At 34.1% G+C, this 27,894-nt stretch overlaps 1 protein-coding gene across 5 annotated transcripts in view; it reads right to left on the bottom strand.

The window, feature by feature from the left end:
- Positions 1–1,324: 1,324 nt before the first annotated feature.
- The window catches only part of Tob (Transducer of ERBB2), a 128,018-nt gene continuing 101,448 nt past the window's right edge, over positions 1,325–27,894 (bottom strand). For all 5 annotated transcript variants that reach the window (XM_067785282.1, XM_067785284.1, XM_067785283.1 and 2 more), the window contains 4 exons: positions 14,333–15,320; positions 13,951–14,127; positions 13,511–13,857; positions 1,325–8,466 (listed from right to left, as the gene is read on the bottom strand). In XM_067785282.1, the coding sequence (XP_067641383.1) occupies positions 7,449–8,466; positions 13,511–13,857; positions 13,951–14,127; positions 14,333–14,485 (1,695 nt within the window). In that variant the 5' untranslated portion in view covers positions 14,486–15,320 and the 3' untranslated portion in view covers positions 1,325–7,448. The remainder of the gene's footprint in view (positions 8,467–13,510; positions 13,858–13,950; positions 14,128–14,332; positions 15,321–27,894) is intronic.

Below are 27,894 nucleotides of genomic sequence, written 5' to 3' on the forward strand. Positions count from 1 at the left end.
GAAAATTGCACGGCACGCACCACTTTCAGCTAAGATTGATATTTCCCTTTTAAGAAACTCGTCGAAACTTTCATTGACGACTGGTGGTATATCTGACAGCTGGTGGCGCATGATGCTGCTTAAAACATCGTATGCGTCGGGTATGTATCAGCTATAACATGCTATCTACCCCAAATAGTTCTTGTAGGGTATAAATAACAAATGTTTATGATCAGCAGAGTTGCCATCGGTTACTCTCCCAATACTCTCAAATTTTGGGAATTAACTCAGAGGCTTATTATATATTGCGGCCACCGTGGTGTGATGGTAGCGTGCTCCGCCTATCACACCGTATGCCCTGGGTTCAAACCCTGGGCAAAGCAACATCAAACATTTTAGAAATAAGGTTTTTCAATTAGAAAAAAATTTTTCTAAGCGGGGTCGCCCCTCGGCAGTGTTTGGCAAGCGCTCCGGGTGTATTTCTGCCATGAAAAGCTCTCAGTGAAAACTCATCTGCCTTGCAGATGCCGTTCGGAGTCGGCATAAAATCATGTAGGTCCCGTACGGCCAATTTGTAGGGAAAATCAAGAGAAGCACGACGCAAATTGGAAGAGAAGCTCAGCCTTAGATCTCTTCTGAGGTTATCGCGCCTTACATTTTTTTATTTATTTTATTTATTATATATTGATTCCGCATCATCTGCTTAGTACATTTTATGGTGGTGCAGGGATATCGATATTTGCGAGTAGTATTGCGAATACAAGAAAAAAAGCCAAACAGCATATTTTCGCTTACACTTTTTCCTTGGACTTAATTGGACGCGAATCTTAAGATAGCATGGTGAAAACGAAAGTTTCGATAACTTATAGAAAACGGCCCTTAGATAAGTTGCAGATCGTTTTGGGAATAACCATTCATAAGAAATAACTGTAATTCGTCAATATTAATGATGGACTTATGTACGTCAATCGGTAGCAAAGGACCGAAAGGAAATTAATGACAGATATTATAGAAAAGCAACGTCGCATGTTATTATTTTTCAGGTATTGACCAACTATACCACTCTGATCAAAAATCTGTAGTGAGAGTACTAAAAGCTGGTTACCTTACTACAATTGGTATTGAATTAATTTGGTGGTAAATTTGACTAATCCTTAAGTTCAAAGTCATAACGTAACCATATATATTGTCATCTAAAATTGAAGTGAGTTATGCTTTTTCAGTTTTAATGTACACCAAATTTTGTCACGACCTTCCTTAAAAAGACCATCGAAATCAACGAAATAAAAAAAAAACATCTTACGCTTTTACCAACCAACTCGAAATAAATAGAAATAAAAAAGTCTTTGATTTTGTTTTTTGTTTTTTAAGTTTATGTAACGTGGAAACATTTTTATTATAATATATATTTTCAATAAAAAAGATTCAGAATTTATAATCACTACAAACATTGTTGTTGTTGTTTTTTGTTTTGTATAAAAAGTATAAAAAATGGTAAATTTTAAAAATAAAAAACGAATATTATATGTATATATGCTGCAATGTACTAGCAAAAAAGATAACTTTCTTACAAAATATACAACGCTCATTTAGATAAACATCAATAATTTGTTGTTTTTGCTTTGGTCTGCCCTTTTTTATCTAAGTATACAAATGTGTCGTAATTTTTTGTGTTTTCACATTTTGCTTTCAAAAATTATATGTGTATGTTTTGTCTATATATACATATTTCATAGGCATAAAAAATTTTTATATAATAGTAATATTGCAATAAAAAAACAGTAACAAATTTCAATTGAATTAGAAAAATTATTAATAGCTTTATAAACATTTCGTACATATAAGCATTTACTATACTAATTTAATTAATTAAAAAAAAAAAAAATATATATATATATATATATGTATATATGTATATATTTATTATAAATAAAACTAAAAAATATATGTATATAGAATTATCTACAAACAAACTAAACTAAAGTAGTTTTAGGAGATACATAAATTTTGTGTATGTATATAAAATTATTGCACACTTAAATAATCTAAAGACTTAGTTAGATGACACGCATGCACCGAAATATGTCACATGATCTTACATAGGGTTAAGAAAAATCTTCATAGGGTTAACAGTTACTGTCGCTGCTGCACGATAAGCGCTCTGTAAGAGTGGTGTAGGGTCACCGTTGCGCACAGATTATTTTTTGTTGTTTCGCTTCTTTTTCCATTTTTAGCAAAACTGTAATCATTGACATTTCTTGGTTAAAAACGTGAAGGTTTTGTTGAATATTTCTGAAGAATGCCTTCTAGTGACCTATGTTAATCGGTAGCAGTTTACCATGTTAACAAATTTGTTCAATATGGTAATATTTTTTTTTTATAATAACATTTTTCAAGCATATGAAAATATATTCAACTCTCATTGACAAAAATTTCTATTCCGAGGTACTTTTCTTTCTATTCACACAGGTCTTAAATAATATTTTGGTGCGATTCCTTCCTAACTGTTTTCACCATTTGTTTTTGTTCACCACTGCTTTTATTGTGACTGCACTGTACAGTGTACGAAATTTAAGCTTGCGTCAGGTTATAAACATAACCATTAGGGTGTGCCTTATGTTGAAAATACAAATTTACTACTTATTAGTTTTACTTGACTTACTTATATTAACCCCTTATGCAACTTTAACCCATGATGTATCTTGCGTGACTGTTGTGGACACAGCGCTGCTTTGTTGGCAGAGGATACAAAAATTCATATCTAGAATATTTTTTCAGTAGCAGTATTAACTAAACGGGAAGTAGTCAAACAAAAAAGTTTTGATTTTTGTTGCTAAGCTTGAAAATTTTTATTTAATTAAATTATACTGATGATCACGATATAAAGATAAGTCAATCTGTTATTGCTGTACTCGTATTTACGAGAAAAGCATTCCCCGAGGGTGTAGAATAGAACGCTTAAACTGACAGTATTTTGCTGCTCTGATATTTTGTTCCAAAAAACTCTTTTTTGGTCCTTTTCACCTCTATAAGTGAAATATTGCATTTTTGTTATATTGTTGTCAAACAAATGATAAGCGAAATGCCATTTGAGAAAACCAAGCTATGTATACAAGAAGAGATTGAAAACCACTTAAGGAATCTATTTAGGAAAAATGGTTTAGTAGTGCCCGGGATTTTAAATCACTGCCAAAAAATAAGGCGATTTTTCGTGCTTCTACAACTGAAAGTTCTGAAAACAGTCTAAATCTTAAATTTGAATTTGGTAATAAAACCATTTCTAATTTTATTCACCACTAATGGTGAATATAAATGAATTTATGATCAATTTGGAGGGCTGGAAAAGGTAAAGCTTTTTAACTCTCTTAATATTTTATTGCTTTGAAATCGCAGCTTAAAGATTTTGTAGTTCTTTGGTGAATTATTTGCTGTCAAAAAAAAACTGTCACATAATTTCACCACTTTTATTATACATATTCAATACCAACCAAACACAAAGTTGATGTCAACAAAGGCATTGCGCATTCAATTCGTTTTACCAATTCATAAACGACAGTATTATTTCTGTCACTAATTACAATCACATTAGGGGTGTTTATTTTTATTTGGCAGCTTTTAAATTTTACAGCGCGAGTTAATGTTGCATCTAGGGGCTAGTATTTATTGTTTGATTATCAAAATATTAAGCTAATTAACATAAGACTAGAGTGTTTTAAACGAAAAAAAAAGAAAAAACGAAGCATGGAAATAAGGCTCACTCTAGTAAATATTCTAAAATATGCATTGCATAACGTAAACACTTTTCGCTTCTGCTCTTCAATTGTACCCATTGTCTAGCAATAATAGTAACAGTATTAATAACAATAATTTTATGTAGCAGTAAGTAGTTATATGTATATTATCTAATATATGTACATATGTATTTAATTATATAAAAAAAAACATTTAACATTTTCGTTTGTAATACAACATTTGAATATGTACTAGAAAAATGTTTGTGTAGGGTATAAAAACAGCAAAACGATTTTCACTTTTTGTCTAATTTTAAAAACTTATACATATATAATATATTTATGCAAGTGATGGTAGCTTATATATACATTTTTATTTATACAATTCGGCCACAATTTTTATAATATTCATTTTTCCTATGTTGCTTCTCCATCTACCAATTTCACCTTAATTTTTTGTAAATTTTTTCTCTTTCTTCTGGTTTCTTTTACTCACATTGTTTTTCGTTATTTTCCTTTTCTTGTTTCTTTATATTCATTCTTATTTACAACATTTTTCTTAACTCTTACATCTAGTTAGTAAAAAAAAGATTAAATTTTTTTACATATGCTGATAGCGGTAGTTTTTGTTTTTATTTTTCTAAAATTTTCTCTAAAAAGAATAGCTCAGTTTTTACTTTTTCCTTGCATTTTCTTGATTCGTCCAAATACATTCACATATAATTGTACGGATAGATTTACAAAACTTATGTTCTTAGTTAGGGTGGTTCGAAATGATTCTTTTTTTAAATATTCTTAAACTGACATTTGGGTACAAGAAACCTGAAAATATAAAATTTCTAAAGATACAAATTTAATTGACTTAAGTCATATGAATTAATCCTAAAATAACCAAAACAATTTAGAAAAATTAAATACATAATTAAAAAAAAAGATTTGAAAGAAATTGTGATTGTTGTTAAAAAAATTATAAATTAATAAAAATTAAGTTTTTAGAAATAATCATATTAATAACAATAATCCAATGATTGAACATAACCAAAAACAATTTACTGTCTAACTTTTTACTTAAAAATATTTTTGTTGCTTTTCAAGTCAAATTTAAACTTTTAATCAATTTTGTGGAGACCATTGAGCAGATATTTGAAAAACAATCAAAAATGTTCAAATAATTTTAAATAATCACATTATGAAAAGTAATGCGCCAATATTCAGCGATTAACGCCAAAATAAACAAAAATGTTGAAAGAATTTAATACAATCATATTCAGCTCAATCCTAAATATTCCCTCGGAATTTTGTTCTCGCAGATTTTTTATTCCCGCGGAAAAATTCCTCCAATTCTTTTCTCATAGGGAGAACAATAATTGGGGAATAGGAATTTCAAATGTTCGAAGTCAGCTGTTTTGTCAATTGAAATTTCGTTGCGCATCTTTTGCTTTGTTTAAAAAATAGAAAATTTAATTATTGTTGCGAATTTGTTTGAAATTAAGAAATAAAATATAAACAATGCACATTATTGCATTTCATATGGTATTCACTGAAATGAGTAATGAATTGGTGCCACAGCAACATCAACAGCGGAGCATAAGAAGAAGAAGACGGCGGGATAACACAAATCCGCCGGAGTTGCCTGCTTTCATTCAGCAAAGCAATTTTCAGGCGGACAAGTCGCGTTCGCCTTTCGCCATATGCCAAAATCCATTTAAGCCTTCTTTAAAAATCCTTGCGTAATTTCTGGATGGCTCCATCAAATATACCAAGAGCTCTTCCGTTGCTTATGATATATGTACTTTCGACTTAAAATAAAGAATATTGTGGTTGTTGTTGTTGTTGCTGTATTAACAGTGAGAATATTGTGGTAGAATGTACATACATTTTTTAGCACAAATTTGTACAAAAAAGTGTTCTTTCTTAAAAGAACCATTTTCCTTTAACTATTTTCATGCATTCCCTTTAATTTAATAAGTGCAAAAACTCGTATGAAATGGCAGAGAAATCTTCTTCTCCCTCACATTCATAATACCCACTTTTATCCAATAACCGGTTTCCGCTTTTACGAACATTGTTCAGAATAGGAGGAAAGGGAGAAGTGAAAAAACTCACAAGGCATTTTTATTAAGAATACGAGGAATGGGAGAAGGAAAAAGCTCGCACGGAATTCTTGTTTAGAATTGGGCTGGTTATAAATAGGAAATAGTCATAGATAATTTATTATTCAAGTACTAATAACAAATTTAGAAATATTATATAATTGGAAATAAAAATAACACTGAAAATAATCAAATAATAGGATATATTCAAAAAAGGTTTTTCCTTAACATTGGAAACAGATGGCCAACAAAACATTGTTTTCATTTGTTAATTAAGTCTTGAAGTATTCTAGATTTTTATTTGAATTATTATTTGTTTTATTCAATACTTTTGATAATCAATCAGTAAGCATTTAAAAAATAATCAAAACTACTTAAGTAATTTAAAACAATCATGTAATAAAAAATTATCGCAGTATTTAAAACAGCAAAAAAAAAATAATTGAAAAAAAGTCAATTAAATAAACAAGAATTAAATTAACTAATTGAAAATAAGTTGAGATTAATAAAAAATTAAAACAATAAATAAATAAATAATTAATAAATGTAGAAAACTCAATTAATCAAACAGTAAAATAAAAACTTATTGAAACTAAGGGTGTATTCAATCAAATAATCAATTAATTATTTAATATTTCTGCAAAATATTAAATTAAATATCACTTAGAAGATACAAAATAACTGCAGGTGCGAATGTTTATGTTATGTTTTTAAAAAGAATAAAAAGGAGTGGATAACAAACAGAAAATCTTGTCAATAATAAATAATCAATTTAGATTATAAAATTAAAAAACAATTTAATTAAGAAGATGAAAAATTATAACGAATAAAAACTAAAGTAGTTTTAAAAGACTTAGTCGCATGATTAATAATCTGAATCCTTAAGCTACAAAATAATTGCAATTACTCATTTATAAAAAAATCAATTTCTTCGCTAACTAATCATTTAGAGTTCAAAGCATTGATTTGTACCTAAAACAAACAACCAGCTATCAAGAGTTTTTTTGTAAACATTAGTTAAATTAACTGGTCTGCGTAGAATTTGAAAAAAATCATGCAGCGAAAATTATTGTTTCAATGTCATTTTTACAAAATCTTAGAACTACAACAATCCTAATGTACATATTTATATTTTGTATCCAAATAAAACTTTAAAAATATTTTAATGAAAGTTTTTTCAACCACCCTAATACATAGCAAAGTTTAGCATTGCTACATATAGGCTAAACACATATGTATGTTGATCCTTTTACCGCTTATGTACCTACGCTCTTTTCTATTTCTATTTGTTTTTCTTAAAATTGAATGCAGGTCTTTTACATGAAAGGATTAATTTTTCAACATGTATGTATTTAGATGACTTGATGTGTGGAATATTTATTATTTCCTTAACTTCACCACTTCTTTTCTTTATTTTAATTGTGATAGTTCTATATCTTCTTAACTTACAAATAATTCTACAAAAATAAGCATTAAAAATATTTGTTTTTACTTTTTTACTACACCTTCAAACTCTACTTCATAGATTAGCATAATTTTGCTCCCTCCCTAATGTATAACTCTTTTGCCATACATCGCTCTCTGTTGCTTAATGTACTGTTACGCGCTGAATTTTTTTTAAAACTCGCCCTCTTAAAAAGTCATTTTAATTGGCCACCAACAATTGCTGATAAGGTCCAGTGGCATTGGAATAGAATGAATTTAGGCCATCAATTAATTTAGAGTTATTTGATTCTTGTTGTTGTTGATTATTGCTATTGGCAGCAGCTGCAGCGGCAGCACTAGCAGCTACAGCAGCAGCTGCCGCCGCTAATGGTGATGGACTGATAGCATTTTGTGTTGTTGCATTGCTATTAACGTTAGAGACGGCAGCATTATTGGCTGTGTTTGTGGTTTCGTTGGCAGCGTTGTGGCTGCTGCTGCCATTCGTTATAGTTAAAGTTATAACATTATTGCTATTGTTATTGCCTTTGTTAGTCTGATTATCTGTGCTAATGATTTTATCACCGCCAATAATACCATTTTTCAAGTTGCCATTTGCTTGTTGTTGCTGCTGCTGATGCGCTGTCATTGGTGAGCCGGCCACGATACCATGTGGTGTAACCAATTGTGATTGCTGTTGATGTTGTTGTTGGTGTTGTTGATGTTGACGCTGGTGCTGATGAGCGGCAGCTGCAGCAGCGGCGGCGGCAGTTTGTTGCAAATGCTGATTACCGCCACCTAAACCATAGAAGCCATGTGGATCTAAATAGTTATTAAATTTACCATGTCCACCATTGACCGCTGCGGCTGATGCTGCATTGGTTGGACCACCACCATTGCCATAGAGTCCGCCGTTTTCAGCACCATGAAAATGCGTATCAAAGACATTTCGATGTCCATTGAATTGTGGATACATGCCCATTGTGGCCATATTGGGGAAGTAGAAGGGATCACCATTTGAAGCGCCATTTTGTCCCAAACCCAATGATAGGGGATTTGGTGAGAGTGAACGTGCGGGCGAAACGGGTCCAATTGGTCCGAAATGATTGGGTGGTTGCGTTATATTTGCAGGTCCACCATGTGGGCCGTGATGGATTTGTTGTTGCTGTTGTTGTTGTTGCATGGCACGTTGTTTTATATAGTTGGAGAATTCAGTGGGCGACATACGATACGAACTGTTGCTGGATGTTGATGGGGAGAGAAAGAGAAAGAGAGAGAAAATTAAGTAGTGTAAATTTTGTATCGCTCTATCGCAGAGATCGAATTTAAAGGTTATTTGCAGGGCTGTGCCCCTATTTGATTAAACATGTACGTTAAGTATTTAATTGTCCGACTAATCGATTAATAGTTTGATGTACGGATTTATATAGTTAAAACTGAATTCGATATACTAAAAATAAGACTGAAAACTAAACTTAAAGTCACATTTAAACTTTAATTTTTGACTAAAATAATAAAAACCAAATTCAAATTTTAATCTTGACTGAAAAAAAAAAATTCAAATAATTTTGACTAAATAGGTAAAGTTAAACTATAACTTCTTTTTAAGATATAAATACGACACGAAATTCAGTATTAATTTTTTATTTCTAAAGTTAAAGGCACAAGATTTTATTTTTGACTTAACAACTACGACTAAAATTTTAGTGTTGATATTTGACTTACAAGTTTAAGTAAAATTATTTTGTTTTTGAGTGCTAAGTGACTTTTTCACAAGAGAAATAAATAAAACGTAAACACCTTATTAGTCACTTATATTTTTTATATTTTATTATTCAAAATAATAAAAAAATAATACAATTGTTTCGGCATTATCGTTGTGCCTTCCTCAGTCGATAGCGTTCAACTAGCCGCTGTCTGTCATAAAACAATACAACAAATAATAACGCAATAATAGAATAACAAAACCAATAAGAGAATTTGCAATAATAATAATTGTGATAACAAAATAATTTTTAAGTTTGTTGGAAAGCGGTAAAAAGGCTAGAGTACAGTGGACCAATATCCCTATTAACAGCAACATTTTTATTTATATAAATATGCAAGGATTCTAAAATATTTAGTTTATAAATGTTTGTTTCATCAACATAGTCCAGCGAATTAAAACGCAGCGGCTGCGCTGGCTAGGCCATGTTATGCGAATGAAAGATGATGCTCCGGCCAAGAAAGTGTTTCTATCGGAACCCGCCTATGGAAGCAGAGGTAGAGGGCGGCCCCCACTCCGTTGGAAGGACCAGGTGGAAAACGATTTAAACTCCCTTGGTGTGACCAATTGGCGCCGGTTGGCGGAGCGAAGGAGCGACTGGCGCGCTTTGTTGGACGGCCATAACCGTTTAGACGGTTAAACGCCAATTAAGTAAGTAAGTAAGTAAATGTTTGTTTCCGATTTAATTAATTTGAAATTGTCTTCACTTATGGCATGTTTCTTCTCAAGCGCATGTTCGGCTATTCCACTTTTTGGTTCGATGTTCTTAATATATTTCAGATGCTCGTTCATCCTTGTTCGTATTGTGCGCGTTGACTGACCTATGTATTTTGCCCCACATATCTTTCCGTCGTCATCAAAGTTAGAGCACGTCACTGAATAAACCCCCGGTTTATCCAAACTGTGACACTTGTCTTTCGTAGATTTTAGCAAAGATTTAATTTTATTCTTACTTTTTGGGACAACTTTTATGTCTGATTTCTTGAAAAGTTTTTTAATATATTTAAAATATTGTTCATCGTACGTAATGCTACAAAAACGATATTCATCTTTTTTGTCCACTGTCTCGAAAAATGAGCTGCAATCTCTTCTTGTTTTTTTATTATGGTGTTTGCTTATTAATTGTTGGATGCTGTAGCGGCAATATCCATTAATTTCAGCGATGTTCATTATTTTCTCTTTTTCTCTTTCAAATGCGATGCAGCTGAGCGGAACGTTTACAAGATGATGAGCCATAGAGTTAAACGCCGCTAGTTTGTGGGAGTAATGATGGTTGGATTCTATAGGGATGAACCGATCAGTTGTTTTCGATAAATATCGAATTCGATAACTCCATCATCGTGATGTGCCAATTTAAGGTCCAGAAAAGGCAATTCCATATTTTCTTCACATTCATAAGTGAATTGGATAGCACTATCAATTGAATTAAATAAATTAAGCGTGTATTTTACTTTATCTTTTTCAATAATGTCCACGCAATCATCCACATATCGGCAATAAAATCGTGGGAACAAAGAACTTTTAATTAAATGGTATTCAATCGTAGTCATATACAAATTGCATAAAAAAGGATTAATATTTAAACCCATCGGCAGTCCCTCGGTTTGCTCAAAAAACTCAACTCTGAACTGGAAATATGATTGGTTGACGCACAATAAAGTTAAATCAAATAACGCGTTAGTGATCGTCGGATTTAAATTCTGTTTTTCGAGCCATAATCGTAGCGCGTCCAAGGCTCCTTTTTTGGCACGCTGGAAAAATACGAGCTGATGTCAAATGAAGCAAAACATTCGTTCGGATTCAGCCGAACATCCTTGATTCTTGAAATCAATTCTAATGAATTTTTAACAGAGAAGGTGTCAAAGCTCTTGAGCTCGTTAAAATATTTGCTCAACCATCTGGCAATATTAGATATCGGGGAAGTGTACCCAGCGATGATCGATCTAAACTTGTTGCCCGGCTTATGCGCTTTATATAGACCATAAAGGCATGGGACCCGTACATACGACTTATGCATCTTGATGTTCCAACGGCGACCAAACAAATCAGCATACATTTTTCGTCGTGTAACAACCTCTTTTTTCATTTTTGGGAGAGGATTTTTCACTTTTACATAATTACCTTCCTCGATAAGTGCGTTCATACCATTGTTGTAATCATCCTGATTCAAGACAACAACACAGTTTCCTTTGTCAGACTTTGTTATATAAACATTTTTTCGGTTAAGCGACTTTACGGCGCTATGTAAATCATAGGAATTTTTGTGTTTATGAAAGCTTGGTTTTGATTTTAACACTTGTTTTAAACTAAACCGCAAATTCTCCGCCTCGTCGGGTTCTACTCTTCCGAGAACTAACTCGGAGTCGATGATTAATTCTTGCAAAGGTGGACTTTTATTAGGTAACGCGAAATTCAAACCTTTGTTTAAAAGTGTAATTTCATTGGTGTCAAGGACCACATCTGACTTGTTAATAATAAGGTCAGGTATAAACTTGCTAGCGGGAATATTTTTCGAGCTCGTTACTTTTAATTTATTCAGCTTGCATCTCTTTATTTGCATTTGTTGGCGTGAGAGACGGTCTAATTTAGCGTTTAACTTTATTAGAAATTGATCCCAAACAACGGATGAAAACTTGCACGATAATAATTTATGTAGTTTGTACGCGAGTCGCTCACAAGAGGATAACTGAGCGTGTTTTTCTTTTAACGCTTGACATAACCAATATCTTTTTGCTTTTTTAATAGATGATTTTCCAATTTGGTATCACTTTTTTGCTTTTGCAATTCGATAAAAACCATATATCAGTTTAAGACGATATGTTGGGCAAAATACTTAGGTCAGTCAACGCGCACAATACGAACAAGGATGAACGAGCATCTGAAATATATTAAGAACATCGAACCAAAAAGTGGAATAGCCGAACATGCGCTTGAGAAGAAACATGCCATAAGTGAAGACAATTTCAAATTAATTAAATTGGAAACAAACATTAATAAACTAAGTATTTTAGAATCCTTGCATATTTATGTAAATAAAAATGTTGCTGTTAATAGGGATATTGGTCCACTGTACTCTAGCCTTTTTACCGCTTTCCAACAAACTTAAAAATTATTTTGTTATCACAATTATTATAATTGCAAATTCTCTTATTGGTTTTGTTATTGTATTATTGTGTTATTATTTGTTGTATTGTTTTATGACAGACAGCGGCTAGTTGAACGCTATCGACTGAGGAAGGCACAACGATAGTGCCGAAACAATTGTATTATTTTTTTATTATTTTGAATAATAAAATATAAAAAATATAAGTGACTAATAAGGTGTTTGCGTTTTATTTATTTCTCTTAAGTAAAATTGGAGATTTTTTTGATAAACTAATTTAAGCAAAATTTTATTGATGTATATTGGAACGATTTTCCGTCATCCGTCATCAATTTTATTCTTTTTTCACTTTTGAAATAAGTCAAATAGAAAATTATAAAAATAAAAGTCAAACTAAATCTTAACAAATAAAAGTGAAGTTTTACTTTTGATCTCTGATTTGAAAAATTCGCATTAAAAATTTCATTTTTGGTATTACCGATTAAAGACTAAAATTCTATCTTTTAATTTGTACTCAAAAAATAGTAGTCAGATTAAAAATTTAAATTTGATTTAACAAATAAAACTGAAATTCTGTACCTTATTTTTGACTTAAAAATAGTCGTCAAATTGTAAATTAAATTTTTGATTTAAAAAATAGCAGTCAATATAAACATATTTTCTGTCAATAAACAAATCAGGCATAAATCATAGTCTTTACTTTTGACTTGAACAATAGAAGATTATTCGAGTTTTGAAAATTTTATTTTTGACTTAAAAAAGAAGACTGATATTCTAGACTTTAAAATGGTAGTTAAATTTAAAGATTTGTTTCTTTAACTAAGCAATTACACTGAAACTGCAGTCTTAGATTTAGACTTGAATAATTTAATTTTTGCCTCTCGCTAAGACTAAAATTAAATCTTCATATTTCACTTGAAATATAAAAATATTGGCAAAATCGGGAATTCGAATTTTAACTTAACTAATAATACCACACTCTTCATCTTTATTTTGGAATTAACTAATAAGAAACCGATTTTAATTTCCTTTTTGAATTTGACTAAAAATGACTTTAAAATGAAACATAAATTTTTACTCGAATATTAAAGGGTATATTTATAATTTGATTTTTGATTAAATAACTAAGTACCAGAATTTTTATTTTGACTTGAATAAAGGTCGAATTCAATCTTTCATTTTTGACTTATTAAATAAGGGTACAATTTACATTTTAACTTTTGACTTGAAAGTTAAAGTCAGGTTTTTAGTTTTTTTACTAAGACAATACCAATTTAGTCTTTAGATTTTGATTTGAAAATTAAAAGTATTATTGATAATTTGACTTTGGACTAAAACACTAAAAGTCAATTTCTAACTTCTGTGATCAGTGTCACTAAAAACTACAGCTTCTGTCCTCTTTCAAACAATAACTAACCTGTTGGTACGTTTGGAACTTGTTTTTAATTTGGTACTACCAAATTTCGTCTGTGCAAAGGTAGCTGTTGTGAATGTTAGCGGTGCTTGTGTACGTTGCATAAACGAACCATTAGTTGTTGCAGCCGGATTGGGGCTACCCTTGTAGGTGGGCGAATTTGAGGAAGCCGAATGCGGTGAAGAGCCTGCATGCGGTGACGTTTTTGGACTTAAACTCAAACTATTCATGCTCGTATTTATTGTATCGATGGGACGAAAGCATTGCGCTTCGGGATTGAAAGTTTTATTCACTTCACGATCTGCCGATGTGTTGTCTTCATGATTGTCGCTATTTTCCGAGTAGAGAATCTTCAAACAAAAAAAAAAAAAAAAAAATGAAAGCGCAGTTAAATTAGCTTAACTTGAACTAAATTTTGATGTATGAGTCAATAGGCTACTAACCTTCACAGTCCCCTTTTCGCCGATGCGATAAGACACCTCACCCGGATCCACCCATACGGAGAGTTCAGCGGGTAAATTTTCTAAAATATCAGCAATAGGCACACCACTTTCGCGTGCGGCACGTTCTAAGACCGAATCGATCGGATCACCAGTCTTCAAGCATCGGAATGCTGAACCCTGAGTAAAGAAAGATAAAAAAACGAACCGATTAACAAAATCGTGTTTTATATGTATATGATAAATATATAGTAAGACTTCTTAATAACTAACTAACTTTAGGTAGTAAGTACTATTTGTGAGTAAGTTAATTTTAATCCGACCAGTAGACTTCCGTTTTTCCTAGTTTATAGATACTTTTTCTCTAAGAAACATATTCACTTACTTTGAATGGTTTTTCTGGATACCAATGACCTTGGAATTTATCCTTCAATGCTTTCTCTAGCTCCTCACCAAAAATATTTACACGTCGCCTTGGCAGTTTATTATAAAGATATGAAATCACAAAATTTAACGCCACCTGAATTTCTATATGCATTTTGTTGTTATTTTCACTGTTGTTGCTGTTTTATTTATTTTTAATGACAATTGTTGCAGACGCAATCCAGCGTGTTTGTATGTTTTTTTTTTTTGGAATTTATGTGTTTTATTACTTTTGCAAATTTAAGCTGCAGTTTTTTCTTCTTACATTTACAATTGTTGTGGTTGTTGTTATCAAGAGTTTAAGGACGTTGAATTTTGATTTGGTTTTTTTTTTTTCTTTTTGGTTGTTGTTGCCGAATACTTAATTTAATTATAACGTTGTCGCCTGGTTCACGCTTTTTTAGTGCTGCTGTTGTTGTTATTGTTGCACAGTTCACTGCTATTTGGGGCCGTTGCGTCTGTTCTTTTTGCCTGTTTTAGTCGCGCTGTAAAGTGGTTCTTAAATTTTTTAATTTATTTAGTTTGTTGTTGTAGTTGTTAATGCAAATTCAAATGCACGCTGCACTTTGCTATTTAATACTTTTGCCTTTGTTTTTGTTGTTATTGGTTTTTGTTTAAAATATTGTTATTTTTTCTCGAATCAATTTTTTTTCTGGGATATTTTTATTTTTTATTGGAAATTTTAAGCGTAATGGAGTTGTTGCTGTTTTATAAACTTGTTTTGTTTGTTTTTATTTAATTGTTGTATGAGAATTTTTGTTCTCTTGTTGTTGTAGATTATTGTTGGTTTGTGTTGCTTCTTCGATTTTTACATGCGTTTATTTTTTTGTTGTTGCTCTTTTTAGTGCTCTGGGATATTTATCGTTGTTTTTTTATGGGAATTGGGAATTTGGTTTTTTCTGAATTTACATATTTAGGTAATTGTGTGATCTTAAAATTGTGTCAGCGACCTGTAACGAAAGAAATTTTAAAAGACGCAATTATTAAAATGTATGTGTTGATAAACGAAATTTAAATTAAACGTTTTATGTGATTTTTTCGTGAATATTAATATTTTGAATACTTTAAATCGAAATATGTCACTGCAGTGCCAATGACTTTAAATTTCTATCTGTCTATATAAATAAATTTCATACCTATATTTAGAACAGAAATTTCCAATGTCCAAAATCCAAAGGATTTAGCTACTTACTTGAATATGATCTGATAGTATGCCAGATGATATGCAATTGAATGATATTTGCGATATGATATTGTAACGAATTTACTTGCAAATCCTCTTATTTGCAATCCTCTGCTAAGTTCGAATCACTAAACTGTTGAATAAATAAGTCCAATTTGTAATAATGCAAAATGGCCTTTATTAAAGTACTTCACAATAACACACAAACTGTGCAACGAATAGCTTGCTTAATAACCAAACTGATTGATAGCTCAAATGAAACTCTACTATTCAAAATAATACTGCTCTTGCTCGCTAGATAGCGGCTTAGTCGAAACTGCTTGACAACTCAAATCAAACTGAATTCCAGCGCCTCTACAATTGCCGCCTTTTATACTCTTTGATTTCAACATTCGCATCTTCTAGGCGCTTCCAGAATCTACTAGTCCAGCAGATCTCAAACTTCTCAGCTGTAACTACAATTGCACAATTTTATAGTTTTTCTCATTGCATACTTATAGGAGTGGCGGCCACCGTGGTGTGATGGTAGCGTGCTTCGCCTACCACACCGGATGCCCTGGGTTCAAACCCCGGGCAAAGCAACATCAAAAATTTTAGAAATAAGGTTTTTCAATTAGAAGAAAATTTTTCTAAGCGGAGTCGCCCCTCGGCAGTGTTTGGCAAGCGCTCCGGGTGTATTTCTGCCATGAAAAGCTCTCAGTGAAAACTCATCTGCCTTGCAGATGCCGTTCGGAGTCGGCATAAAATCATGTAGGTCCCGTCCGGCCAATTTGTAGGGAAAATCAAGAGGAGCACGACGCAAATTGGAAGAGAACCTCGGCCTTAGATCTCTTCGGAGGTTATCGCGCCTTATATTTATTTTATACTTATAGGAGTATCTCAGATATATGCATGTGTTAGTGCATTCACTCTCCGCTGCTCGTATACGTACATGGTACATATGTGTAGACGCAATTATTGCTTCGTTTATGTAGATACATAATGATTGATCTATGTATGTGAATTCACGTCACTGCTTAGCATCGGCTTAAAGATGGCAGCACTCCTTAGTTTTGCTAATATTCGTAACACTGCCCTCCACCTAAGTCTGATCGTCCCGATTAGACAAATCTCCCGATCTAAACGTTGCCAGCCTTTCCAAATGTACCACTCTTCTACTCCGTGGTTTCTCAATGCTTTGTATGCGGTAGGTGGTATCACTGATCTTCTTCATAACCTTCTACGGGCCTTCCCAACTGCACCGAAATTTGGCTGGAACACCTTTCCGCCGGTGAGGGTTGTTTAACAGTACCAAATCTCCCGCCAAGAAACCTTCCGAATTAAAGTTCTTGTCATGCCAGTGTTTCATCTTACTACTCTTTACCCTGGGCCGTTCCTTCACACTCTGTTGTTTGGCCAATGAACTACTTCACAGAGCTTGCGCTGGACGGATTTGCTTTGCATAATCAGTATCGTTCCGACGCTTCACAACAGTAGTGTGCCTTGGCTTGAAACCACCCTTGCATTCTTTCTGCGAAATCCTTTCCTTCGTTTTAGTACGTCCGTTAGGGCTTTTCAATGCCAGTGTTTCTCTCACAGGTACCTTCGGTTTTGATTTGTTTGGCCCATTTGTTCCATCAACCTTTACCTTTGAATTTCGTAGCCTTTGTCGAGTCTTCTCCACCAGTACCCGATTACTGCTGAACCCTTTTTCCAAACTAAAGTTAAGTGGTATGTCCTGGTTCTTATAACGCATCACCCTTCTCTGTATATCGATCTTGATGTCATGGTCAACCAAGAAGTCCACTCCCACTATGACTTCATCAACGATCTCTGCCACAACGAATTTGTGTAGAACCATGACCTCCCCAATTAAGACTTCACATACCACTTCTCCCTGGACTTGGTTATACTCGCCAGTAATCGTACGCAATCTTGCTCCAGGTAATGGCTTTACTGACCAAATCAGATCGGATCAAGGAATGAGATGCGCCCGTATCTACAGTCAGTACACGCTCCTTGCCATCCAAATTCCCTTTGACGGTAAGACTGCTCGATTTCCTTCCAGTTTGCGAGATAGGTATCACACGACATTCAATAGCTGGGTCAAGTTCTCGATCTTTACATTTGACTCGCTCTTGTTTATCTCCTCCAGCTTTGCGTTTACGACCAGCCAAGTTGGAACTACCATGACCGGTGCTGCAATGACGTGCAATGTGACTTGGGTTACCGCACTTGAAACACTTCATAACTCCGGCATTGTTTTGTTGTAATCCCTTCAGTGCTTCCAAAATTGTGTCTACCCAATCTGGCCTTTCCACTTCCACGCGATGAGCTTTGTATGCGGGCTTACTCATAAGTGACGCTGTTTCCTGAGTCAGTGCATGGGATACCGTTTCAGCAAATGTTGGCTTTGGGTTCGCGTATGTGGCTCGCTTCGTTTCGACGTCCCGTATGCCGTTAATAAAGCTCTGAATCTTTACCCTTCCACGGATGCGTCCGCATTTGCAAGATGAGCCAATCTTTCAACATCCGAAGCAAACTCCTGTAATGTCTCATTTGCTTTTTGGTAACGGTTTTGCAACTCAATTTGGTATATCTGTTTTCTATGCTCGCTTCCATAACGTCTCTCGACAGCGGCCATCAATGCTTCATAGTTGTTCCGCTCTCCCTCGGGAATCGTCTGTAGGACTTCGGCTGCTGGCCCCTTCAATGCTACGAATAGAGCAGCAACTTTATCTTCAGCATTCCAGTTGTTCACTGCTGACGTCTTCTCAAATTGAAGCTTGAATACCTCGAAAGGAACAGAGCCGTCAAAAGATGGAGTTTTTACCTTCGGATTGCTCGCTCGAACAGCTGGGCGATTTAGTTGTAACTGTTGCATAAGACCTTTCAACGCTTCTATCTCGGCATCAATTTTGTCTTCGAGTTGTAAAATTTTTGCATCCTGCTCTTCCAGTTTCGCAAAGAGCTGCGATGATATCTGTTCCGAAATTTTTGTCGACATTCCAGATATACGTGCCTCTTGCGCTTCCAGTTGAGATGACAAATATGTCTTCTGTTCTTCCAATTGAGATGACATTTGCGACGCCATTTCTGAAATGCGTGCCTCCTGTGACTCCAGCTGAGATGCCATTGTCGATGTTTGTACAGATATTGTGCTCGTCACTGTCTGCGGTGTTTCGTTTTTTTCTTCCATTTTTGTTGTTGTTCTGTCGCTATCATAATGAAAGACATACTCCTCACCATTGTAGATTCCTTCAAATACCATAGCTACACTTAGTCGTTTTTGCAGCTGGGATTTATCGCCAGAAGTAGCCAATCCACGGACTTCCAACTCCTTCTTCAGTTGCTGGATCGTCAATTCACTCAACTTTGCCATGTCCAAGTTGTATTCCCAATCTTTGGAATTTATTCAACAATTCCTCATCTGACACCAATTGTAACGAATTTACTTGATTGATAGCTCAAATGAAACTCTACTATTCAAAATAATACTGCTCTTGCTCGCTAGATAGCGTCTTAGTCGAAACTGCTGAATTCCAGCGCCTCTACAATTGCCGTCTTTTATACTTTTTGATTTCAACCTTCGCATCTTCTAGGCGCTTCCAGAATCTACTAGTCCAGCAGCTCTCAAAATTCTCAGCTGTAACTACAATTGCACAATTTTATAGTTTTTCTCATTGCATACTTATAGGAGTATCTCAGATATATGCATGTGTTTGTGCATTGACTATCCGCTGCTCGTATACGTACATGGTACATATGTGTAGACGCAATTATTATTTCGTTTATGTAGATACATAATGTTGATCTATGGATGTGAATTCACGTCACTGCTTAGCATCGGCTTAGAGATGGCAGCACTCCTTAGTTTTGCTAATATTCGTAACAATATGATAATGTTTTGTGATGTAACTTTTTTGACGTGATGTGATATGAGGCTATATAAATAACGTGCTATAAACAAGATGTGATGTGACTAAGAAAAATGAATGAATTAATGTCAGAGTTTGTATATAACGGTTAACCAGAAAAACCAATTCCGTTTATCACGGTTAACAACCGATATCCAAGAATAAAACAGAGCCCACCCGGAAATATGCTTAATTTTTATAGTTTTTAGGTCTTTCACAGTGATGGAGTTTTCTTTTCAAACTTTTTTTTTTGCGATCGAAATAAATTTGGGAATGGTAAATCTTTGTTATTATTAGGGTCTGCAAATAATTGTAATTCCTCAAAATTGAAAACAGATGCATCATACTACTTCCCGATAGCATATTTTTGGGATTCTGCAGGAGCAAGTTCCAGGACAATTTTGACTCTTCGAGACTTTTTTGTAGTAATGTTGTGATATTGGCGGGATTGTTATACTCAGCTGAGCAGAGCTCACAGACTATATTCATTTTGTTCGCATAACGTTACCCCGTAACGGCATAAACTAATCGAGATAGATATAGACTTCTATATATCAATATGATCGGGGCGAAAAAATAAATTCATTCAGCCATGTCCGTGCGCCCGTCTGTCCTTAAACACGATAGCTTGAGTAAATTTTGATATACTTTAATGAAATTTGGTATGTAAGTTCCTGGGCACTCATCTCAGATAGCTTTTTAAAATGAATAAACTATAACCTCGCGCACTTTTTCGATATCGAAAATTTCGAACAACCGAAAAAGTGCGATAATTCATTACCAAAGACGGATAAAGCGATGAAACTTGATAGGTGCGTTGATCTTATGACGCAGAATAGAAAACTAGTAAAATTTTGGACAATGGGCGTGACACCGCCCACTTTTAAAAGAAGGTAATTTAAAAGTTTTGCAAGCTATAATTTGGCAGCTGAGTATGTAATGTTCGTTTACCCCCAATCACAGCCACCCTTACTTTTTCTTGAGATATTTTGAGGACTATTTTGGATTTTTTCGGGATAGTTTTATGTACTATTTCAAAATGCTTTGGGAGCATATTGGGATCATTCCGGAGCCATTTTGAGAAAATTCTGAGATTGTGTAAGCGACTATTCCGGTATCATTTGGGAACTAATAGGGAAAATTCATTTGTGAATAGGAATAGGTAGCGGCCTTTATTATTATTTGTTCATTATCGAAGTAGTATCGGGTTGTTAGCGACGTTGTTGCTTCAACAAAAAATACAATCCCGGAAGGTTTTGGGGCGTCTTATCAATGTTGATGGTCCTTTGCCGGATATAGATCCGGTAAGTTCCGGTAACAAAGCACCATTAAGGTACTAGCCCGCCCATCTCGGGAACGATTAATATGACCACATTAAACCTTCTATGTCTTCCCGCCCTCACCCCCTAGTTCAATAAGGACCTTGGGGTCCAGAGCATCGCTTTCTAAATATGTGTATGATACATTCATATTTGTAACAGGATTCCCATCGCGTAGGTGAGGTTGATATGCTTTGAAGCTATAAAGTTTTGTATTGCGCTTATCAACCCTTTGAACCCCGGCGTGTTATCGGCTTATTATCCATAACAACTATTATCGAAGAGTTGTATATTTTTGTGATCGAAAAATATTGATCTATGTTAAAATTGTTACTATCCTGAAAACAGTTCATCGATTTAATGACCTACAGACGAGGAACAACGCTAAGCTCCAAATAAACGCAGCTCAACACGGATACCGCTTAAGGAAATTGATTGAAAATGTTCATCATTGGGTACTAAGGGTCGTGCCCATCATCACACGTAAACTTTTATATTTCGACTCTAGCTTGGCTGCGCTTTAGTCAACTATATCTATTATATAGCGTATTTATCCAAGAAAACTCACAAAATCTCAATGGTCTACAAAAAACCAATCATATATATTATTTCTAGTTGCTGTTTTTATGTACGGGTCCCCTTTTCGCTCTTATTGGGAATCCAAATCTATAAATAAAGTTTTATTTATTTATTTATTTACTAAGGCCATTTAAAAAAGAATCTTATAGGCTAATTGTAAAAGTATAAAGTAGTTAACAATGTTAATATAAATTACCTTACTTATAAAAAGTATTTAAAATACTCAGAAAGCAATCTTTCGATCAAGAAAAATCTATCTCACAAAATTTACTCTATTGAACTCAATTAAGGCTCTAGTAATTGGAGCATTCCGCGCATAAAGAGCCCTAAGAACACCAATATGAAAAAACTCAGAAGCACGAAGAGCTCTAGCCGGAATATTAATGAAAATTCTCTTAAGGAGCACAGGGCAATCAACAATCCTACATAACAAATCGAAAACGAACGACAGCGCTAAAATTGTCCTCCTGTTCTGCAATGACTTTAAGTTAATCAATAAGAAACGAGCTTTATAAGTCGGGATAGGATCCGAGAAGCGCAGACTGCGTAATGCAAAATGTATGAAAATTTTTTGGATTCGTTCAATTCTTGCAACATGGCAGGAATAATACGGAGGCCAGATGAAACAAGCGTACTCAAGTTTGGATCGCAAAAACGCGGAATATAAAATCTTTAGCGTATACGGGTCACTGCAATCCGAGCTAGAACGCCTAATAAAAGCTAGTATGGCATACGACGTAGAAATGCACACACGCTTCGAAAAGTTATTTGAAAGCACTTTTTTAGGTTAAGTGATAACTGATGAGCTGTACGAGCTATACGCAGACATCAAAATAGTCCAGCGAATTAAAACGCAGCGGCTGCGCTGGCTAGGCCATGTTATGCGAATGAATGATGATGCTCCGGCCAAGAAAGTGTTTCTATCGGAACTCGCCTATGGAAGAAGAGGTAGAGGGCGGCCCCCACTCCGTTGGAAGGACCAGGTGGAAAACGATTTAAACTCCCTTGGTGTGACCAATTGGCGCCGGTTGGCGGAGCGAAGGAGCGACTGGCGCGCCTTGTTGGACGGCCATAACCCTTTAGACGGTTAAGCGCCAATTAAGTAAGTAAGTAAGATAACTGATTATTATTACACCAGTTACTTAGTTTATCCAAAGCTTCTTGCAACAATACCGCATCATGAAGGCTATGAATAGGCAAGTATATCTTAAGGTCATCTGCATACAGCAAGAATCTTACTTTAGAGAAGCAATAGCGAGTATCATTAATAAACAACACGAAGATGGAGATTCGGGCTATTAGCGAGTTTTGGGCAATTTTGGTCGTAGTGCTTTTGTTTCGCTATATTTTATTAAAATAATTTGTTAATAAAATAATTAAAAAAAAATGTTTAAGTTAAACGGTTTTATTGCAAAAAATACTTAAATTAATTAGTAATAATATTAAAAGATAGAAAATAATTAGGTAGGTCCAAGGTACTAGTCATCAAACTCCTCACCAATCTGGGGCGTTGATCAGACAATTAAATAAAATCGTTGGACGCGTCAAATTTCTATTGATAGTCATAAGTAAGACCAACTGAACCTTAATCATGTTATGCTACGCCTCACATTTTTAGAAATTTCACGCGACCAACGCTTTTATTTAAATGTCTGATCAACGCCCTAGATTGATGAGGAGTGTGATGACTAGTACCTACCTAATTATTTTCTATCTTTTAGTATTGGGTTACCCCCTTTATCCCCAAAATCTAAATCCCAAATCAAATTCCCACAATCAAAATCCCCAAGACGAAATCCCCATTTTCTGTGCGAAAAACGTTCAATTTAGGTTTAAAATCGCGGCGATTGATTGAATGTTTTTCACACAGAAAAAGGATAGTTATGTTTATTCTATTCCAAACTAACACTTCAATATTGATGATTTCACAAATATTTAATGGGCATATTAAGCAAAATACAATGCAACGCAATAACTTATAAATACAATTAATACAGTATTTACATAACAAAAAAATTCAAAAATCATTGCATTGCAGATAAACACCGGAACATTTTTTTTGTTTGTTCAAATTATAAATACATATGTACATACATATATTTTTATGTATAAATTACATTACAAAACCCTGCCAGCAGTTTTCTGCTAATTTTATCGTCTATCTCCAAGAAGTGATTAATTCGATACATTTTGCAGTTAATAAAGCGATAGAAATCCATTTGACAAACAAAACTTATACTTTAACGTAATTTTTTCTCCAAGAAGATATTTAGGCGATGGAGATCTGTAACGTTTTGAATTTTTCGTAGTTTCCTTCTATTCAATAGCTATATTAATGATATTATGCTAATTTTGCGATATTTTCTCATTGTCGGTTCACTAACAGATCTAGGTTTTTCATTTAAATTTTTTAATATTTTTTCCCAGTACTTTTAATAATAAATTAAATTTAAATAAACCAAAATTAAATAAATAGAAAATGAAATTTAAATCCGTGATCTGGCATTGAACCCTCGACTTTTGTACGGTAGTTGAAAACCTAAGCCCCTGTGCCACTGATGTACAGAACAGAAAGAAGATATTAAAACACAATGAAAATAGAACATGTAGCGTTAGGTTATTCCCCATCATTATACTCAGTTGAGCAGAGCTCACAGAGTATATTAAGTTTGATTGGATAACGGTTTGTTGTACAGGTAAAAAGGAATTGAGATAGATATAGACTTCCATATATCAAAATCATCAGGATCGAAAAAAAATTTGATTGAGCCATGTCCGTCCGTTAACACGATAACTTGAGTAAATTTTGAGGTATCTTGATGAAATTTGGTATGTAGGTTCCTGAGCACTCATCTCAGATCGCTGTTTAAAATGAACGATATCGGACTATAACCACGCCCACTTTTTCGATATCGAAAATTTCGAAAAACCGAAAAAGTGCGATAATTCACTACCAAAGACAGATAAAGCGATGAAACTTGGTAGGTGGGTTGAACTTATGACGCAGAATAGAAAATTAGTAAAATTTTGGACAATGGGCGTGGCACCGCCCACTTTTAAAAGAAGGTAATTTAAAATTTTCGCAAGCTGTAATTTGGCAGTCGTTGAAGATATCATGATGAAATTTGGCAGGAACGTTACTCCTATTACTATATGTACGCTTAATAAAAATTAGCAAAATCGGAAAAGGAGCACGCCCACTTTTAAAAAAAAATTTTTTTTAAAGTAAAATTTTAACAAAAAATTTAATATCTTTACAGTATATAAGTAAATTATGTCAACATTCAACTCCAGTAATGATATGGTGCAACAAAATAAAAAAATTAAAGAAAATTTCAAAATGGGCGTGGCTCCGCCCTTTTTCATTTAATTTGTCTAGGATACTTTTAATGCCATAAGTCGAACAAAAATTTACCAATCCTTTTGAAATTTGGTAGGGGCATAGATTTTATGACGTTAACTCTTTTCTGTGAAAATGGGCGAAATCGGCTGAAGCCACGTCCAGGTGTTATACACAGTCGTCCGTCTGTCCTTCCGCATGGCCCTTAACACGATAACTTGAGCAAAAATCGACATATCCTTACTGAACTTAGTTCACGTACTTATCTGAACTCACTTTATCTGGGTATAAAAAATGAACGAAATACGACTATGACCACGCCCACTTTTTCGATATCGAAAATTACGAAAAATGCCATAATTCTATACCAAATACGAAAAAAGGGATGAAACATGGTAATTGGATTGGTTTATTGACGCGAAATATAACTTTAGAAAAAACTTTGTAAAATGGTTGTGACACCTACCATATTAAGTAGAAGAAAATGAAAAAGTTCTGCAGTGCGAAATAAAAAACCATTAAAATCTTGGCAGGTATTATATATATAAATAAATTAGCGGTATCTAACAGATGATGTTCTGGGTCACCCTGGTCCACATTTTGGTCGATATATGGAAAACGCCTTCACATATACAAGTACCACCACTCCATTTTAAAACTCTCATTAATACCTTTAATTTGATACTAATATCGTACAAACTCAGTCTAGAGTCACCCCTGGTCCACCTTTATGGCGATATCTCGAAAAAGCGACCACCTATAGAACGAAGACCCACTCCCTTTTAAAAATACTCATTAACACCTTTCGTTTGATACCCATATTGTACAAACGCATTCTAGGGTCACCCCTGGTCAACCTTTATGGCGATCTCTGAAAAGGCGACCACCTATACAACTACCACCGCTCCCTTTTAAAACCCTCATTAATACCTTTAATTTGATACCCGTATCGTACAAACAAAGTCTAAGTTGCGATACTTCGAAAAGCCGTCCACCTATAGAACTAAGGCCCACTTCCTTTTAAAATACTCATTAACACCTTTCTTTTGATACCCATATTGTACAAATGCATTCTAGAGTCACCCCTGGTCCACCTTTATGGCGATATCTCGAAAAAGCGACCACCTATAGAACGAACACCCACTCCCTTTTAAAAATACTCATTAACACCTTTCGTTTGATACCCATATTGTACAAACGCATTCTAGGGTCACCCCTGGTCCACCTTTATGGCGATCTCTGAAAAGGCGACCACCTATACAACTACCACCACTCCCTTTTAAAACCCTCATTAATACCTTTCTTTTGATACCCATATCGTGCAAACAAATTCTAGAGTCAACCCTGATCCACCTTTATGGCGATATCCCTAAATGGCGTCCACCTATAGAACTATAGCCCACTCCCTCATAAAATACTCTTTAGTGCCTTTAATTTGATAGACATGTCATACAAACACATTCCAGGGTTGCCCTCGGTTCATTTTCCTACATGGTTATTTTCCCTTATGTTGTCACCATAGCTCTCAACTGAGTATGTAATTTTCGGTTACACCCGAACTTAACCTTCTTTACTTGTTTTACTTTATGCTTATAGTCATACTTACAGATATATAAATGCGTAATTATGTTTATACGCGTCAGAACTTTACCTTATGATTTAATTAAAATTTTTGTGATTTTGTGTTCGAGGTTTTTTGATATTTCCTCAAAAAAGGTTTGGGGATTTAGCCCCAAAAAAAGGGCGGAGATTTTGTGTTGGGGATTTTGGTTATGGGATTTTAAATTTGGGGATTATGTATTTGGGATTTTTTTTTACCTCGGGATTCTGTGTTTGGGGATTCTTTTTTTGGGGATTTAGCGGCACTCCCTTTAGTATTATCACTACTTAATGTAAGTATTGCTTTCAATAAAACCGTTTAGCTTAAACATTTTTTTTTTATTTATTTTATTCATAGGTCGCTTTCTATTCATGTATGTATTATGTGTTCCAAATATGAGCCAAATCGGACCACAAATACGATTTTCGTTAATATCTCGATCCATGCGCCACCTAGCGGCAATTTTTTCATACGTCGCTTTCTATTCTAGTATGTATTATGTGTTCCAAATATGAGCGAAATCAGACCACAAATACGATTTTTGTGAATACCCGATCCTTGCGCCACCTAGCGGCATTTTTTCTTATATTTGCATTGTCATCGGGTTCTGAACTATATTCCAAGTTTCAAGCTTGTAGCTTATCGGGAAGTTACTTAAATTTTAATTACAAAATTCGTTCACAACGGCCGTGCGGTCTGCCTGTCAAGTCAAGCTAAATAAAACCGTTTACTAAACGATTGTGAGCACACAAAGAAATCTATTTGTACCATGGTACTATTGTGAATATTTGCACTGCATTACCGGCAGTTGCTTCCATACGCCAGATGGCAGCGCAATTGTAAGTTTTAATTGATTGATAGAACAGCTGATTTCTGTTGATATTTGATAAGAGACTTTTAGATTGGTTGCGCAAGATGAGCACGGGTAGGTCCGGCTCGTAAAATAAAATAGCCGTACCCTGTTTTTGCTGACATGGCGCCTAGTTGTCATATTAATAAGCAAACGTGAATGGTAGCACAATGCAGCAAGCAGCTGACGTAAATCGCTTTGTCATTTTTGTTTTTGTTCTGCTGTAGCAATAATATCAACAAAAACTCAAAATCGGAGAGAAAAAAATAAACATAGCGACGCTTCAATTCTTAGTTAAATATTTGCAATTCGTGCAGTGTCAGACAGTTTTTTGATGGTGTTAATTTTAATTTTTATTAATTTTTTATATTTTCATGATTTTAAGTTGCTTGTCACTACATTGGCTTGTCATGCTCTTGACTTAATTCTTGGTAGCAGAATGAAAGCAGTTAAAATAAAAAAGGGCTGCAATGACTTTCGAAAGCAAGAATGATTAGTTACCACTATGCCTACCTCCACGTCTATCTCTATCGTTTCCTATACATTCATGTCTACCTCTAGGTCGTTTTCAAAATATCAGGTGAGATAAGGTGATGTTCCTTCACACGATAGTGTGTGATCATATTCCTCAGCGGAACACCCCTACTGTCACATACTTTAAAATATATTAAAATAAAATGTCCCATATTAAACTTATTACTTTTTCCTTAAAAAAAAAAATGAGTTTTATATCACATGACAATAGAAATTATATAAA

This window comes from Eurosta solidaginis, chromosome 4, assembly GCF_040869045.1.
Source record: "Eurosta solidaginis isolate ZX-2024a chromosome 4, ASM4086904v1, whole genome shotgun sequence".
Taxonomy (NCBI): Eukaryota; Metazoa; Arthropoda; class Insecta; order Diptera; family Tephritidae; genus Eurosta; species Eurosta solidaginis.